General features: G+C 33.2%; 2 protein-coding genes across 4 annotated transcripts; both read left to right on the top strand.

The window, feature by feature from the left end:
• The first annotated feature begins 215 nt into the window (after positions 1-215).
• Positions 216-7,089, top strand: LOC115442527 (zinc finger protein OZF). Of its 2 annotated transcripts, XM_030167577.2 has the most exons (9): positions 216-623; positions 700-788; positions 1,410-1,674; positions 2,748-2,859; positions 2,941-3,153; positions 3,654-3,801; positions 4,189-4,255; positions 5,147-5,293; positions 6,770-7,089. In XM_030167577.2, exons 1-9 carry the CDS (start codon positions 507-509, stop codon positions 7,037-7,039), a joined length of 1,428 nt encoding a protein of 475 aa, XP_030023437.2. In that variant the 5' UTR covers positions 216-506; the 3' UTR covers positions 7,040-7,089. The 2 variants fall into 2 exon arrangements, with proteins under 2 accessions (XP_030023437.2, XP_030023438.2); XM_030167578.2 differs by lacking the exons at positions 216-623; positions 700-788 and adding an exon at positions 962-1,130.
• Positions 7,090-9,858: 2,769 nt separating this feature from the next.
• On the top strand, positions 9,859-12,624 carry LOC115442546 (prothoracicotropic hormone). 2 transcript variants are annotated; one of them, XM_030167601.2, is made up of 5 exons: positions 9,859-10,764; positions 10,885-11,247; positions 11,836-11,874; positions 12,130-12,249; positions 12,387-12,624. In XM_030167601.2, exons 2-5 carry the CDS (start codon positions 10,888-10,890, stop codon positions 12,519-12,521), a joined length of 654 nt encoding a protein of 217 aa, XP_030023461.1. In that variant the 5' UTR covers positions 9,859-10,764; positions 10,885-10,887; the 3' UTR covers positions 12,522-12,624. The 2 variants fall into 2 exon arrangements, with proteins under 2 accessions (XP_030023461.1, XP_030023462.1); XM_030167602.2 differs by lacking the exon at positions 11,836-11,874 and having other exon boundaries at positions 9,859-11,247.
• Positions 12,625-16,426: the final 3,802 nt, after the last annotated feature.

The following is a 16,426-nucleotide window of genomic DNA, read 5'->3' as shown; positions in this document are numbered from 1 at the left end:
TCCATTTGATCTAATAGTATCTCCTTGTAATGTGGATTACAGTTTCGAATTAATCTTTACACAACGACATGTAAACAGTATAAATTATAAAAATACTGCGATAAGTTTATATAAACCGAGTGGTATTTTGATGACATAAATAGATTTTTTGATTATTTACTTAAATGTTTCATGAAATTAAAGAATTATTGTTAGCAACATTGCATGTTACTTGTCAATAATGTAAATAGGAAAAAAATATATATATATGATAATATATAGTAAATTCCAAAGGGAAGTCCAAACTTAGATCCTGTATTATTATATAAAATTTTCACTGGAATAAAATCTCTATAAATTAAATTATATTTGCATAATAAGACAAGTATTATCGAAAAATTCTTATTTTACCTTTTGCGTTATTAGTATCATGGCTTGAGTTCTTTAATTTAGAAAATAGTTTTGTTTAAGTTAGCAAATACTTTTGTTATACTCGGAATTAAGGATATATTGATCAATAAGATTAAATGCATCAATGTCGAATATGTTTAAAACAGACAAATATCTCTTATTGCTTGCAAGAAATGGATAAAGACAGAAGAGTTCGATACATGGAAATGACCTCATCAATAGCAAATATTAAGGTATAAGCTAATAAAATATAGTCAGCAAAAATCAGAGGTTTTTAATCATGAGTGACATAACATTTTTTTTGTTCAGGGTTTAACAAATATAGACCACAACAAGATCTGTCGATCATGCAAAATAAAACTTATAGAGGCCTATTATTTTAAAATGTTAATTGAAAGGTGAGTGTACAAACAACAAGAATACTTTAAATATTAATGTTCCCATCTATAGGCAGAGTTGCACTGCATTTTGGGGATGAATATGTGCCAAAATATTAAATATAAGCAGGTGCGTGATGCTGATAGAATCACTTCTATCAAATATTGACATATAAACCCTGTCAGGAATGACTGTGGTCACTTCACTGACATTGCATAAGTTATCATTAGATTTTTGAACCAATGTAAAAATTTATATCTTTTACAAAATGGCAAGGAAGAAATACTGAATAATATGTACTATACTTCTCAATATAAAATTTAAAGACTAGGATTGCAATTACATAATCTCCTTGTATATAGGTAACTATTATAGAGAAGTGCTCCACCAATTAAGATAAACAAATTTACTTATTTAATTTTGACTTACACCATGTTAGCTAAGAGATCTGTAAGCTTATGTGTGTATGTTAGCTGGTTATATATTGCATTGTTAATATATAACTTGTTTAATTATAATTAGTATTTTCTAACTATCTATATAGATAGTTCACAATCTATGTAGTATATGTCTACATGTATAGTATATTATATAAAATCACTTTTAAAAAATTCATATTAATTATGTACTATCTTTTTAAGATCTGATATGATATTACATGGCATAAATCTGGCAAAAGTAATGAAATTTAGCAATATAAATGAAATCAGAAACAAACTTGGTTATAAAGAAGTGGCATGCAGTAAACCAACTCTACCTATTGAACTAATGGACATAATTGAAATAGGAAAAATATGTACAATATATAATAATACAACAATCACAAAAATGAGATGTAAAAACAAGGAAATGCCAATATTGGACTTTTTACAATCAATCAAAACAGAAGAAAAAAACGAAGACTTTGTAAGTTTAGATAATTATACTTTTGCATTTATTTTTTTAATATGGGCACAGCAAATTGACTTCACTATGCCTGATGTTACGTAATGTGGTGTCCAGAAACAGTACATATTATTTGGGGATCCCAGAAGGCTAGACACTTTTGTGGGTCACTGTAGCAGCTTTAGTCTCTTATATAATGTATTTATTATGAGGGTGGATACAAATATCCTGCCAACAGCACAGCATTATTGCTTATTCTAGAATTTTTTTTATGCAAATGAATAACATATCTTACAATGTGCAAGTAAATAGTATACTTGATGGTAATAAATATAATTTCTTACACGCTGCCCAGCACACTGCACCTGTACGCTTGAGATATTAAATAAGTTTTAGAGGAGAAATAATGGTACATATTAAAATGGACATATAAACCTAATAGATAATTTCTTATGCTTTGTAATTGCCTTAAATATCGTAACTTCCTAAGAAGAAAATCTTCCAATTCCATCCACATCGCCTCGGAGGTTGTCAATCTCCATGTCATTACAGTACGTTTCTGGCGACATTTTTTACCATGTACTACAGAACTATAAAACCAATAGCTACCTGCAGCATTTCTGGACACATACAACCTGCTAACCTTTCTAAAAGAGGGTATAGTCTGTTCAGAAAGAGAACCGTCGTGGCCGAAAAGGGAACTAATTTTACAATCTGTCATCTGGTAACTCATGTCATGTCATATTGCTTTGTTATTCAATGATCTTACGTGATGTTTTGAGTGCTTTTTGTCTAGAAACATGCTGAAACTAAACAAAAAAGGTAATTAAGCACAGTAGTGACCTCACATCAAACGACGGTTCTCTTTCTGAACAGATTATATCCCCATTTAAAAGGCTGGCAATGCATCTCTATGCCCCCTGGTATTGGAGATGTTCATAGGCAGCGGTGATAAATTACCATCAAGTGAACAGTATGCTTGTTTACCCCATATACCTTAAATAATATCTTATGCCTTCATGAGGGTATTGTGTTGCTTATATCTTATGATTTTTTTTGTACAAAGCTAAATAGGTCTTATTTATCCACAACAGGCATATAATGTAGACACAGAAGACTATGGTTTTAACTCAGACAGAGATGATGAATATATACCAGAAAACACTATGAAAAAGAAATATAAGCAAAAAAAGAAGATAATTAAAGGTAACACTAAAACAAAATTAATTCTTTAATACCATTAAATTTCACATAAGGTGCATAATATAAATTTTATTATAATTACAGCAACAAAGAGTGACATTGTACACAATGTTTGCATTAGACCTATCTATTTAGAAGATGTCCGTGTATTGTACTATGAGCCCCTAGACGAAAAGGAAAAAAAGGAAAAAACTAAATTATATGCTAAGAGATATGCTAAAAAACAGAGAAAAGATATTTGCTGCTATTGTGGTAAAGTAACAAAATCATTGAAGAGTCATCAATTGCAGCATATAGGTAAAATTTCGCATCGATAAAATATACTTACTATCAATATTTATTACTATACGTAACACAAATTTAAACTACACCCTAATGAGATTATTTGAGACTCTTTTCTTTTAAATCAAACTCTATGGCTATTATACTCAACCTAGGGCCCGCAGACCGCATGCGGCCTTCCGCGCTTTCTCATACGAATCACCAGGCTTTCCGATACGACCCTCAGAGCATTTGCAAGTGAATGAAATAAATGACAGTTGTAGTGTAATGTATAAATCGTTATAATATTATATATTTAAAATCAATTTGAAAAATAGGTAATAAGGCCAAAATAAACTCATTCGATGAAAAAAAACTAGCCTTATAAAAAACCGTAATGGCTATGTTAATAAACTGTAAAACTTCATGAAATTTTAAGTGGCGTATCATGCAGGCTCTTTTCCGCGACCAAAGTGGATGGGACGTTTGTGATTAGATACTGCTGTAGTGTTTAATTTTAGAAACATTTGTTTAAGGTGAAAGAAAATACAAATGTGATATATGCTCTAAAACATATTTAATGGAGGGACAATTAAAATACCACAGAAAACTGCATACAACTGAGCGGAAGTATAAATGTGACATATGCGTAGAAACATGTTTAAGTGCTAATGCCTTGCAAAGGTAATTAGATATGCTATCACCAATAAATCGATTACTCTCGTCAAAGATTCAATGTAAAACTTCCTCGGCGGCGTGGTTGTCTTACGGTACGAATACCACGTCAAGGTCTCGGGTTCAAATCCCGGTTCAGGCAAGGTGATATTGGGCTTTTCTCTTCAGTTTAAGCCTGAAGTTTGGAATGCCATCTATGCCATCATAGAACGGAACACACAACGGACAGATCATTATACAAAATTTTAGACATTAAAATTATTCCGAGTTGATGTTTTTGATCATAACATAAGACATACATAGTTGCCCTGTTAGTTTGAAATCTGCTTTAAACAGAATGGTTCCTGATACATAGTAAATTATAACTATAACAATCTATACTTATCTCATTTCCAGACATATGAAGAGGCACTCGAATGTAATGAGTTACTTTTGTAACGTTTGCAATAAAGGTTTTAAAAGGGTATGTATTATAACAAAACTTTTCTCTTAGTATTAAAATTCAATGACCACGCACTACTATCTCCACACTATATACATATACCAATCCAAATATTTTATAGAAACAATTATGTTTTATATAAGTGGAGGTCGGTTAACATGAGGCGGAACGTTCACGGTACTTACATTAACACAATTTTAATACAGCATGTCAAAAAATCCATATTAATAAAATAATTAAAAGGTCTTTTGGCCGCCATCAACCAAACTTCAACTGGTGAATAAAAATTCTCCATAAAAGTTCATTAATTCATCGACACAACCACCCGCAACTTTTGAATGAGTTGTACGCTCAAGCTTTAGATTTAATCAATATGCAGCTAAATGTAATTTTGTAATTTACTAACCTTTCCCTATTGCTCGTCTGCGCAAATATTTGTCCCCCATAAAAATCTAATTACATACCCATTTATTGCACTTGCCAACAACTATATACCCCCTATTTTTTATGACGAAAGCCTTCACTATGAAAAAAAGGTTTCCTTTTACTCAGTTAAACCGCGTTGCAGTATATCAATCTCATTGAATCAATACTTAATAGGCACCAAAAGAGGCACGGCCTTTGTGGGGCGAACCGGGAAACCAAGCGCGGCCTCGCGGTTTGACGAGGGACCTCGCGATGTCCAACTGAGTATCAGTTTTTTATGTTACCACCTGTACCAAACCCATATTACCTACGCATTATTGAAATCGGGAACTTTTTGCTCTCGCCCGAGGCCTTGCGCTGGCACTGGCAAGAGGCATAAAGAAAAAAGCCCTCGCAACGATCTGCCGCCTGGAGCCTCACGTTGATTAAAGCCGCAACTGGGTACCAATATAAATCTTTTCAAGTTGTTTTTTGTTTAATTTTCAGAAAACCACCTTAACGAGACATTTAAGACAACATAATTCTGAGAATAGAAATGTTAAATGCGAATTGTGTAGCATGACATTTTATACAAAAGGTGCAATGCAACATCATATGCGGGTACATACTGGAGAGCGCCCATATAAATGCGAGGTACAAAATTCTCACTCACTCACTCACTACGTTATGCCATTATATTTTGGCTCGCCACCCCGCCCGCATGAAAAAGTTTTTCCGGAATAAAAGTCGCGCCTTATATTTTCCCGGGATAACATGAATCCTATATTTCAAATTGACCTTTAGCAATAAATCGCTGAAAACTGCATTCAAATCCATGCAGTAGTTGTCCAATCACAGACAGACGGACAAATATTCCAAAAAAAATATATTTCATCTGTTGCTCTAATAAAGACCCGCCACTTTTTCTTCAATATCTATAATGTACAAACATCGGTCTGTTACAATTTTATTATAATATGTATAATTTACAATAAGATGTCAGAACCATCATATTGGTCACATTATAGCCAGACCAGGAAAATAAAAACTTTTAAAATTAACGTTGTCGATAGGTACAAGAAATTAGTTCCATATTTTACCTCAATGTGGTGAGGTTTTTATATTCCTGGTAAGGCAAAAGGTAATTTTTCCCCTGAGTGCATAATGTAATCTATTTGTGAAAATCGAATGCGTACAATAATAACCCACCAACTAGAGTCGTAAACGGTTATACCAGTGCTCCTGCTTATTGTAGGCATGATAGTAAAATACGACTGCACATGAAATGCAATGAACTGGAAATTTAATAGGCTCGTTTATTTATCTTTGTATCCTCAATAATTTTCTCTTTCTACTAATAATTTAAATGAGAAAGTTGTGAAAATGGGTGGCGATGTTATTTGGAACACGGATAGACAATATCCTTGATTTGTATAATATAGTCTTTTTTGTCCCAGTCATTGGCTCCAGTGGTAATTTTTGGATTTGTTTTTTTTTTTAACAAATGGCCTTAGCTTTATTCAGGCGACGCTATAGATCGTAGGTTTCAGGATAGGTGTAGGATTTTTTTCGTAGTAGAAACACTCACGCCGGCGGAGCAGTGCGCACTGCTTAGTTAATTATAAAATCATATCAAATTATTTATTTGTATGCATAGATAGTTTACAGGTATTATAGAAATACATAATTTGTTCACCATGCTTTGCTGTTGCGTCAGTGTACAAATATATAAGTTTTATATTGACTGTTTTTTATACTTAAACTTAACTAAACTACATGAAAATAAAATAATAATTAAAAACAAAAAACAAAATTAAATTCTTTTTTTAAGTAATAAATAACAATATTGAGATCATTCATAGGCCACTATCGTTTAAATACTCAATAACAGAATAATAACATTTATTTTGATTAATCTTATTTATTGAAAAATCTTGTTTTAAATTGTACTAAGTATATTAAGCGATTTTATTGAATTTGGTATTTCGTTAAAAATTTTAGGGGCCAAATAGAATAAGCTTTCATGCTTTAATTTGGTGTAATAAATTCGGAAAACGCATTTATCCAGGGTCATGTTATGATTTACATTATACTTACACTAATACAGCGTGTTATAATATGATCTCGCAGATTTGCTCGCAGCCCTACAGCTATAAACGAGACTTTAATCGGCACTGTTTCAAGAAACATGGTGTTTTTTTAAAACGAAGATCGGTAAATGTTATGAATGAAGAAGTCTTGTTGCGTGAACGTACACTTATGAAGGAGTTATTCCTGAGAAAGCAAGGATTCATCAAAGAAGACCAGCCTCTAAATCCATTTGAGGGCCCACAATCAGCCATGGCTTTCGAACATTACATGCAAGCATTAGATAACCGGCAAATACAAGACGATTTTTGACTATAAATTTAGTTTTGTTCAATTTTATATAAATTATAATGGAAAGTTAATTTTGCGTTTTCTTTTTAACCGACTTCAAAAAAGGAGGAGGTTATCAATTCGACGAGATTTTTTTTTGTATGTTTGTTACCTCAGAACTCGCTCATTTATGAACCGATTTGGAAAATTCTTTTTTTATTCGAAAGAATTTCTCAACATCGCTTCGGTAGTTTGGTTTTAAAATTAAAAAAACTAGAATAATTATGTCGTCCAAGAAAACGAAATCGAAAAGAAAGCGAATTTAGCTTTCCTGTGACGTATTTAGTTATGTTTTTGCATTGAGTTTGGTTGACTGTACTTGTCACATACTTATACATAAAGCATAACACCTTTTCCCCGTGTCAGGGGTAGGCAGAGGCGTAACATTTCATCGCGATAGTCGTACTGTGTGTGAAACATATCAGTTGTGCTTTTGGGTTGGGTTTAATTGACTCTACTTCTTACATACATACATATATGTATATAGCATCACACCTTTTCCCCTTTTTAGGGGTAGGCAGAGATGTAACACCACAGCGCGATAGTTATAGTATGATCGAAATATATCAGTTGTGTTTTTGCTTTTGGTTTGCTTGAATCTACTTCTTACATACATATATAGCATCACACCTTTTCCCCTTTTTAGGGGTAGGCAGAGGTGTAACATTTCAGCGCGATAGTCGTATTGCGTGCGAAACACATTAGTTGTGTTTTTGTATTGGGTTTAGTGAACTCTACTTCTTACATACATACATATAGCATCACACCTTTTCCTCTTTTCAGGGGTAGCCAGAGGTGTTACACCACAGCGCGATAGTTGTACTGTGAGCCAAATATATCAATTGTGTTTTTGCGTTAGGTTTGCTTGAATCTACTTCTTACATACATATATATATAACATCACACCTTTTCCCCTTTTCAGGGGTAGGCAGAGGTGTAACACCCCAGTGCGATAGTTGTACTGTGAGCCAAATAATATCAGTTGTGTTTTTGTGTTAGGTTTGCTTGAATCTACTTCATACATACATATATATAGCATCACACTTTTTTCCCTTTTCAGTGGTACTCAGAGGTGTAACTCCTCAGAGCGATAGTCGTATCGTGAGCGAAACACAACTATGCCATTGAGACGGTCTATTTTTTACTATCACAAAAAAGCAAAAAATAAAAATTATTTTAACAAAAATTTAAACCGGCTGCAAAAACCACTCAAAACCAAAAAATAATTTCACATAACAAGTATATATTGGATACCAATTTTGGAGTCGGTGCCTAATTAAAATTGCTAATTAAGCTAGATAAATACATTAACGAATATACGAAAACAATGTGCTGCCAGCGTACAAAGTCAGCAAGTCAGATCGTCACCAGAGATAAACACACCGCCGCAGCACAGCAAATGGAAGTTATTAAGGAAATATTTAATTTTGTGAACTGTACACTACCCAAATTCTTCCCCTGTTACATATAGCTGGTCAAATGTGGGTGTATTACACTCCCTGCCTCGAAAAAAGAGGAAATAAAAAGATGATACACCATACATGTGCTTGGTATTACACCTTTCACTGTGTATGTTTGTTAGTAGTACACGCAAACCTACTCCTTTTAATTGATTTGAAAGAAATTTGGCTCATAGATGGACTATGCAACAAATATAGCTAACAAGCAATTTTAATTAGGTTCCGACTCCAAACTTGATATCCAATATATACTTGTTATGTGAAATTATTTTTTGGTTTTGAGTGGTTTTTGAAGGCGGTTTAATTTATTGTTAAAATTATTTTTATCATTTATATGATAAGATAAACTTCCTGGTTTCAGTTGGTAATAAGAATATTCTACTATTTAAAAAATTAAATCATTATTTACGAGTAAGTTTTTAGATAAAAACTTAAAAAAATATAATAAGTACCTAATAGTAATATCAGCCGTATATATACTGCCCCATTGCTGGGCATGGGCCTCCTCTACTACTGAAAGGGATTAGGCCTTAGCCCAACACGCTGGTCTAGTGCGCATTGGTAGACTTCACACATCTTTAAAATTCCTATAGAGAATTACTCAGGTAGCAGGTTTCCTCACGATGTTTTCTTTCACCGTTAAAGCAAGGTATAATTCACAAAGAAGACACACATAATATTAGAAAAGTCAGATGTGTGTGACTCGTCGCATGCCCAATGCCTCCGCCCAACTGGAGATCGTCTACAATCAAGCGGCACTCCTCTATAAACCATAATCTAACATAGGGGGCATTCCACGGGAAGCGGGCAAAAAACTCAATGCCTCAGATTTTCGTAATATTTGATTATGTTATATCTGTATATGTCCTCGATCCAGATACAATATTTTTAAAGTATAAAGTCTGGTTAGCGAGTTAAAGGACTTTGAAGTTTTCACTGGCCGGCGGGTATACGCCACTTCGAATCCAATTATCAAGTTTTTAAATATCACAATAAAATAAATAAAGCAATGAAATAAATACTTCATTTAATGAGCTTTTTTATCGTAGTTTTGGAAATTGAAAAATGATTTATTTTTCTTTGAAAAAAATATGTTTGAAAGTTTCAAACTTGAATTTCACAAAGTTGGCATATTTATAAGTATATATATATTTTTCTAAAAATAGCTCCTATTGTATAGATAATCCCTGCGCAGTTTCAAAATGGGTTGAGAAGTCGTTTAGGAGCTAGACCGATTACAGTGCCGAAGTGCGGCGGTCGCCAGAAAGAGCGAAGTAGTAAAAACTTTTAATTAAACTAAATACTTTATATCACACTATTTTATCATGTTTTGCTTTGCTTTCAGGATTCAATTACATCTGATTATAATATAAAAAAAATATATTTATATTCACCCCTGCCAGAGGCACATATCCAATAATGATGAATGGATGACTACATCGGCCTTCTGTCTTCCACGTTGGCCGATGTGAATTGGGCGATTATACCTATGGGGCATTCCACGTGAAGCGGGCACGCAAAAAAACTCGATGTCTCAGATATTCGTAATATTTGATTATGTTATACCTGTATATAAGAATAAGATAATTTTTATTTCGTGGACGTCTTAGGGAGGCTGATCTTTAAGAATTATAGGTATTATGGTTATATCGAAAGTGATTAGTTGTAAATACTAACTAGCACTATTGTTTGTTTTTTTTTTTGTTAAAAACATTACCTTATTGTATACATGCCACATGTATTATATACCCCAAAAATAATTGTGTAAAAGAAAATTATTATAAATACGAGTCTGCGTATCCGAAATCTGTAATTCATAGACAAATTCCTCATCAATAATATGTAACATTAAACAATAAATAATAAAAAATCAATTAATTTGAACAAAAAATCTTACTCTATTGCAGGAAAATTAAGTTCAATCAGTACGACTGTTTCTTGCGCTCCGCACTTAGAAATTGGGATAGTGAGAAAGGACGTGGGACAGCGACAAAATGGCACTAGCTATAACCGTCGCATGTTCTAAATATGGCAAAATTTCACTATGTATTACTAGCTCATTGTTGGACAGGTGACCCTACACTTATACTCCTTATTGTTTATCATAATAATATAACACAAAAGGGATCTTGTGTCTAACTAATGGATCCATTCATTGACCCGTCAATCAAACTTGGATATATAAGGGTGAGATTTTATCCAGGAACACCAGTGTTCATTGGATATTCAAGCTAACAGCATTGCAAGGTAAGAAATAAATAATTTTCGTAATTAAATCGTTTTAAAGCATATCTACTCCATTATATGTTTTACTAAATGATTAAATTTTAAAAATTTTCTTCAGTACACGAATGAAATTTATTTCAGATCATGAAACCTTTGAGAACAATTATATTATGTTCCTGTATCTTCATGGTAATACAATTCCTAGCACCTACGGCGATGGCTATTAAAAGAACTTCCAACATTAATGAATACACTGTCGAAAATGAAAGAACTCGCAAGAAACAGAATTATTTGCTGCACAGAAACAAGAACTCGTTCCGCGACAAAGACAATTTCGGTTTGATGTATAAAACAGAGCCATTTGAACCTGACGCCAATCCTGAAGAATTGTCAGCTTTTATCGTTGATTATGCAAATATGATCAGGAACGATGTTATCCTATTAGATAATTCTGTCGAAACCCGAACACGGAAAAGAGGCAACATTAAAGTGGAAGAATATAATGTAAGTTCCTAAGTAACAAATTCATATCATACATATCTCTATTTATTTAACCATGCGGCATTTCATATTTAGGAAATGTTACTTACCTAGATCGCAAACTTTACAAAACATAATGAACTATCCACCCTTACTGCTCGCTGAACGCCGCACCAGGGCTGTTTTTTTTTAAATGGCGTAGAAAACTTGAACGCTACACTAGCGGCATAAGCTACACGTGTAAAAATGAGCGCAATAATCGTGCTACCAACTGCTAATACAACTAGTGCCTATGTTATTTTAAAAATTCCTGTCATTTACACAAAATACACCATATCATTTGGTGTATTTTTTTATCGTTCATTTTAACACGGGTAGCGTATACTCACATTCTTGTAGAAATCTAATTTACAGTTTATTGTGCCAAACTGACGTAGCGTGCTGTACTTATGCTTTAAAGCACGCTACGTCATAACGGTATCGTTAACAGGTTATATGTTTTTAAGATAAATATAGTTAAACGATTTTAAGCTATTACAACTTCTTGATAGACAAGGTCAAAAAATGAAGCTTAGGAAATAAGTAAACTTATAAAGATTTTTTGTATGTTAGCAAGCTATACCGGACCCGCCTTGTAGCTGCGAATACAAAGTAAGTTATGATAATATGCTACTTGAACTCATTATATGTATACAACGCATTATTTAAATTAAATTTGCATTACTGACTTCAGTTTGAATTTACTTTATAAAAATGTTTTGCTACTGCTCTAATTTAGGTAAATAGTTGACGACACATTAACAATAACTAAGTATTTATCTCGAGTCCCAATTTTAAGTATAAATTATGGCGTATGTTTGTTACCAATGTCTTTCTAATCAGCGTATTAATTTGTTTGGTTTACAGAAAGGTTTCATAAACTTAGGAGAAAATGTATTTCCGAGTAATATAGAAACAATAAATTGTAGTACAAATCAACAGCAATCTTGTCCTCCTCCGTATATATGCAAGGAGAGCATATACGAAGTAAGTGGCATAATAAATATTTTATAACAGTAAATGTAAACCTTATGATGGGAAAGTTAGCTTATACATAAATAATACTTACAGCTAAAAAAAATTGTTATTACATAAAAGGTGCTTATTATATTTGTTTGTTCTAGATAAAAATATTGAGAAAAAGAAAATCCATGGCAGAAAAGTCACTCGCTCGGCCTACTGACTTAGAAATCGGGTGGGTCGCTGAAAGCCTACCTATCAGCGTTGGATGTATATGCACGAGGGATTATGTTATCTAAGATAATATTTCTAATGCCATGTATTCAGAAGGAACATTTGAGGCACCATACCTAACACTCAACATATTTGGCAACAAAGCTCGTTAATGTTTTTCATGCAAAATTCTTAAATTAGTACCTACCTGTTTGACATGACATAATATAATGATATATCCCTTTATGCCATTGAAACAACATGAACAGACATGACAATATGTGACCATGCTACAAACCTCAATAATGTCCTTGTGAATATATGGCTCAAAAATAAACCTTTATGCCAATGAATCGTAATATAATTTTAAAGTGCGTAATAAAAGACATTTAAAGTATATTAACCGTGTTTTTGTATATTAAGGCCCAGGTGGTACTACCAAAAAGATGTTAAAGCTGCTGTACACGTCACTAAGTGGCTAGAAAAAATATTTTAATATATTCTACAATCTAGACACGCGGTAGCGTGTCAAGCCAAGTTCAAGTTAACAGAATAGCGAGCAGTAAAATGTGCATTATCTATTTGGAGCCACTTTCGGCTCCTTCATAACTCAAAAACTATTTCAAAATAAACATATATATTAAGACTTGCGAGATACTTACATGTCTGTTCCAAATTTCATATATACATCTCAAACAGTTATTTTAATATTAACGTCCAAAAATTGTTATTTTTATTTCTGACTGATCTATAGAACAAAACTCTTACCCAGTTCCAGATGACCTAGAAACTTCAAATTTGCCATCCAGATAGGTAATTGGGTGAGAACAAAGCAATAAATCAGAAATTAGAACTAAAATTTTATTTTTTATTATAATTTTTCAATTAAATGATTCTATTAGGAACAGTCACTCATTGTGCCTATTATGTAAGGATAAGCCATCAAAATTAATGACAGCCGGTCTTTATGTGAATTTTAAAGTCTTCACGTGAATATATTAGGAATAACGAGCGGAATACCACCCTTAACCTTAATTAATTATACTAAGATGAGTAACTACTAATAATAGTCCATTGAAAAGTTACATTTGGGGTTGCGTTTTTTAGAGGACGCAATTTTATTTTTTTGAAGTGTAGGGGGGGTCATTCTAAAGCTAAAACCAAGTTTGTGGGGTCGCCACCCTTGTCCCACGGCCGCCATCTTGAAAATAGGGGTTGACATGGGTTTTTACGATGTATTTCTTAAACTATTTATCTGACAAAAAAATGTATAAACATGTTTTGGTGCAAATTAAATTCTCTACAACTTTGGTCTAGTAACTTTTGTCGTAGAACTATAAATAAAAAGTTATAAGCGAAAATGTTAAGAAATTCAATGTTAAGCAATGTCCATTGCAACGTCATCAGAACGTGTGTTTATAAGGTTCATAATACTTTTTTGTACTCTCATTAATACCCAAATACCCAAGGGACTATTAGGGAACAAAAGAACATCTGCCTGCTATTATTATTATTATTTCTAACCTCTCTTATTGTAAGAATAGCTGATAATATTGTGTTGAAGTTGTCGTAAGTTATTTATTAGCATTTTGACTTTTAAAAGTCTTTTAAAAGTCAAAATGCTAATAAAAAAAAAAGTAGTTTTCACTAAAGTTAAAATCGTGTCTAAAATCATTCGAAATCGTCTTCACAATTAAACAGAATAAAATACATCCGCACGTACAGAAATATGTAGCACAACTAAAAGATATAAGTTGAACGACAACTTCAACACAATATTATCAGCTATTCTTACAATAAGAGAGGTTAGAAATAATAATAATAATAGCATGCAGATGTTCTTTTGTTCCCTAATGGTCCCTTGGGTATTTGGGTATTAATGAGAGTACAAAAAGTATTATGAACCTTATAAACACACGTTCTGATGACGTTGCAATGGACATTGCTTAACATTGAATTTCTTAACATTTTCGCTCATAACTTTTTATTTATAGTTCTACGACAAAAGTTACTAGACCAAAGTTGTAGAAAATTTAATTTGCAACAAAAAATGTTTATACATTTTTTTTGTCAGATAAATAGTTTAAGAGATACATCGTAAAAACCATATCAACCCCTATTTTCAAGATGGCAGCCGTGGGACAAGGGTGGCGACCCCACAAACTTGGTTTTAGCCTTTGACTGACCCCCCCTACACTTCAAAAAAATAAAATTGCGTCCTCTAAAAAACGCAAGGTAAGGCTTAAAAAATGTAACATTTCAATGGACTATAAGTTTTGTACAAAAAGTAATGATATCCCATAAAAAAAATGAATGTGAAATGAGAGCCAAGTCCAATATTATGATATACTAGCTTTTGCTCGCGGCTCCGCCCGCGTTATAAAGTTATTCAGGCTAAAGTTTTCCGTTATAAAAATAGTAGTTTCCCGGGAGCCTATGTTCTTCCCAGGGTCTCAAACTGTCTCCATACCAAATTTCATCTTAATACGTTAGGTAGTTTTTGAGTTTAACACGTTAAGGCAGACAGATGCAGCGGGGGACTTTGTTATATTATTTAGAATTTTTTAAGTGAAACAATCCCGTAATACATCATTGTTGCATAACTTTAACCGTTTACGCAGCGCAGGCAACGGAAGCTCTCAAAACTCATAATTTTCCCCGTTTTTGCAACATGTTTCATTACTGCTCCGCTCCTATTGGTCATAGCATGATGATATATAGCCTACAGCACTCCAGGAACAAAGGGCTATCCAACACAAAAAGATTTTTTCAGTTGAAACCGGTAGTTCCTGAGATTAGCCATTACTGCTCCGCTCCTATTGGTCATAGCGTTATGATATATAACTTTGAGCACTCCACAAACAAAGGACTATTCAACACAAAAATATTTTTTCAGTTCGAATCGGTAGTTTCTGAGATTAGCCATTACTGCTCCGCTCCTATTGAATATAGCGTGATAATATATAGCCTATAGCTCTCCACGAACAAAGGGCTATCCAACGCAAAAAGAATTTTTCAGTTTGGACCGGTAGTTCCTGAGATTAGCCATTACTGCTCCGCTCCTATTGGTCATAGCGTGATGATATATAGCTTATAGCGGTCCACAAATAAAGGGCTATCCAACACAAAACGAATTTTTCAGTTGAAACCGGTAGTTCCTGAGATTAGCCATTACTGCTCCGCTCCTATTGGGTATAGCGTGATGATATATAGCCTATAGCACTCCACGAATAAAGGGCTATCCAACGACAAAAGAATTTTTCAGTTTGGACCGGTAGTTCCTGAGATTAGCCATTACTGCCCCGCTCCTATCGGGTATAGCGTGATGATATATAGCCTATAGCACTCCACGAACAAAGGGCTATCCAACGCAAAAAGAATTTTTCAGTTTGGACCGGTAGTTCCTGAGATTAGCCATTACTGCCCCGCTCCTATTGGGTATAGCGTGATGATATATAGCCTATAGCACTCCACGAACAAAGGGCTATCCAACGCAAAAAGAATTTTTCAGTTTGGACCGGTAGTTCCTGAGATTAGCGCGTTCAAACAAACAAACAAACAAACAAACAAACAAACTCTTCAGCTTTATATAATAATAATATTATGATATATGTATGCCTTAGTTGTTATGAAGGCTATAATTCATATGTTCGAACTAGCCAAGTCAGACCTTAGGTTTCAATATATTATCCTAAGTTATAAGAAGAAATTATATTTTAAGTAGTTAAAAAATGTTTAATGTTATAAATAAATTCCAGGACTGACCATTGAAATCAGCACCCATTTAGATCTCTCTTCTTTTGTCGTTGAAGTTAACAACCAAGACATATATCATAATATCGAACTTTGCTCTCATTTCAAATTTACCTATGTTTTTGATGGGATAATAACTTATAATATTCGTTATGTACTTTCGATTTTGTGCGAAGATTCTTTAAAATTATTACAAGGGTATACACATGAGTCTACTTTTAGACTGGGAACATACATA

Source organism: Manduca sexta, chromosome 26 (genome assembly GCF_014839805.1).
Source record: "Manduca sexta isolate Smith_Timp_Sample1 chromosome 26, JHU_Msex_v1.0, whole genome shotgun sequence".
Classification (NCBI taxonomy): domain Eukaryota; kingdom Metazoa; phylum Arthropoda; class Insecta; order Lepidoptera; family Sphingidae; genus Manduca; species Manduca sexta.
The sequence above is the reverse complement of the archived record's forward strand: the minus strand, read 5'-3'. Positions and strand labels throughout refer to the sequence as shown.

Bases quoted from the DNA above. Each gene is read 5' to 3' on its own strand.
- LOC115442546 (XM_030167601.2), top strand. From the start codon at position 10,888: ATGAAACCTTTGAGAACAATTATATTATGTTCCTGTATCTTCATGGTA. The intron at 11,875-12,129 runs GTAAGTTATGAT...TTTGGTTTACAG, and splicing joins CTTGTAGCTGCGAATACAAA to AAAGGTTTCATAAACTTAGG. The intron at 12,250-12,386 runs GTAAGTGGCATA...TGTTTGTTCTAG, and splicing joins GCAAGGAGAGCATATACGAA to ATAAAAATATTGAGAAAAAG.
- LOC115442527 (XM_030167577.2), top strand. From the start codon at position 507: ATGCATCAATGTCGAATATGTTTAAAACAGACAAATATCTCTTATTGC. The intron at 3,154-3,653 runs GTAAAATTTCGC...CATTTGTTTAAG, and splicing joins TCATCAATTGCAGCATATAG to GTGAAAGAAAATACAAATGT. The intron at 3,802-4,188 runs GTAATTAGATAT...TCTCATTTCCAG, and splicing joins AGTGCTAATGCCTTGCAAAG to ACATATGAAGAGGCACTCGA.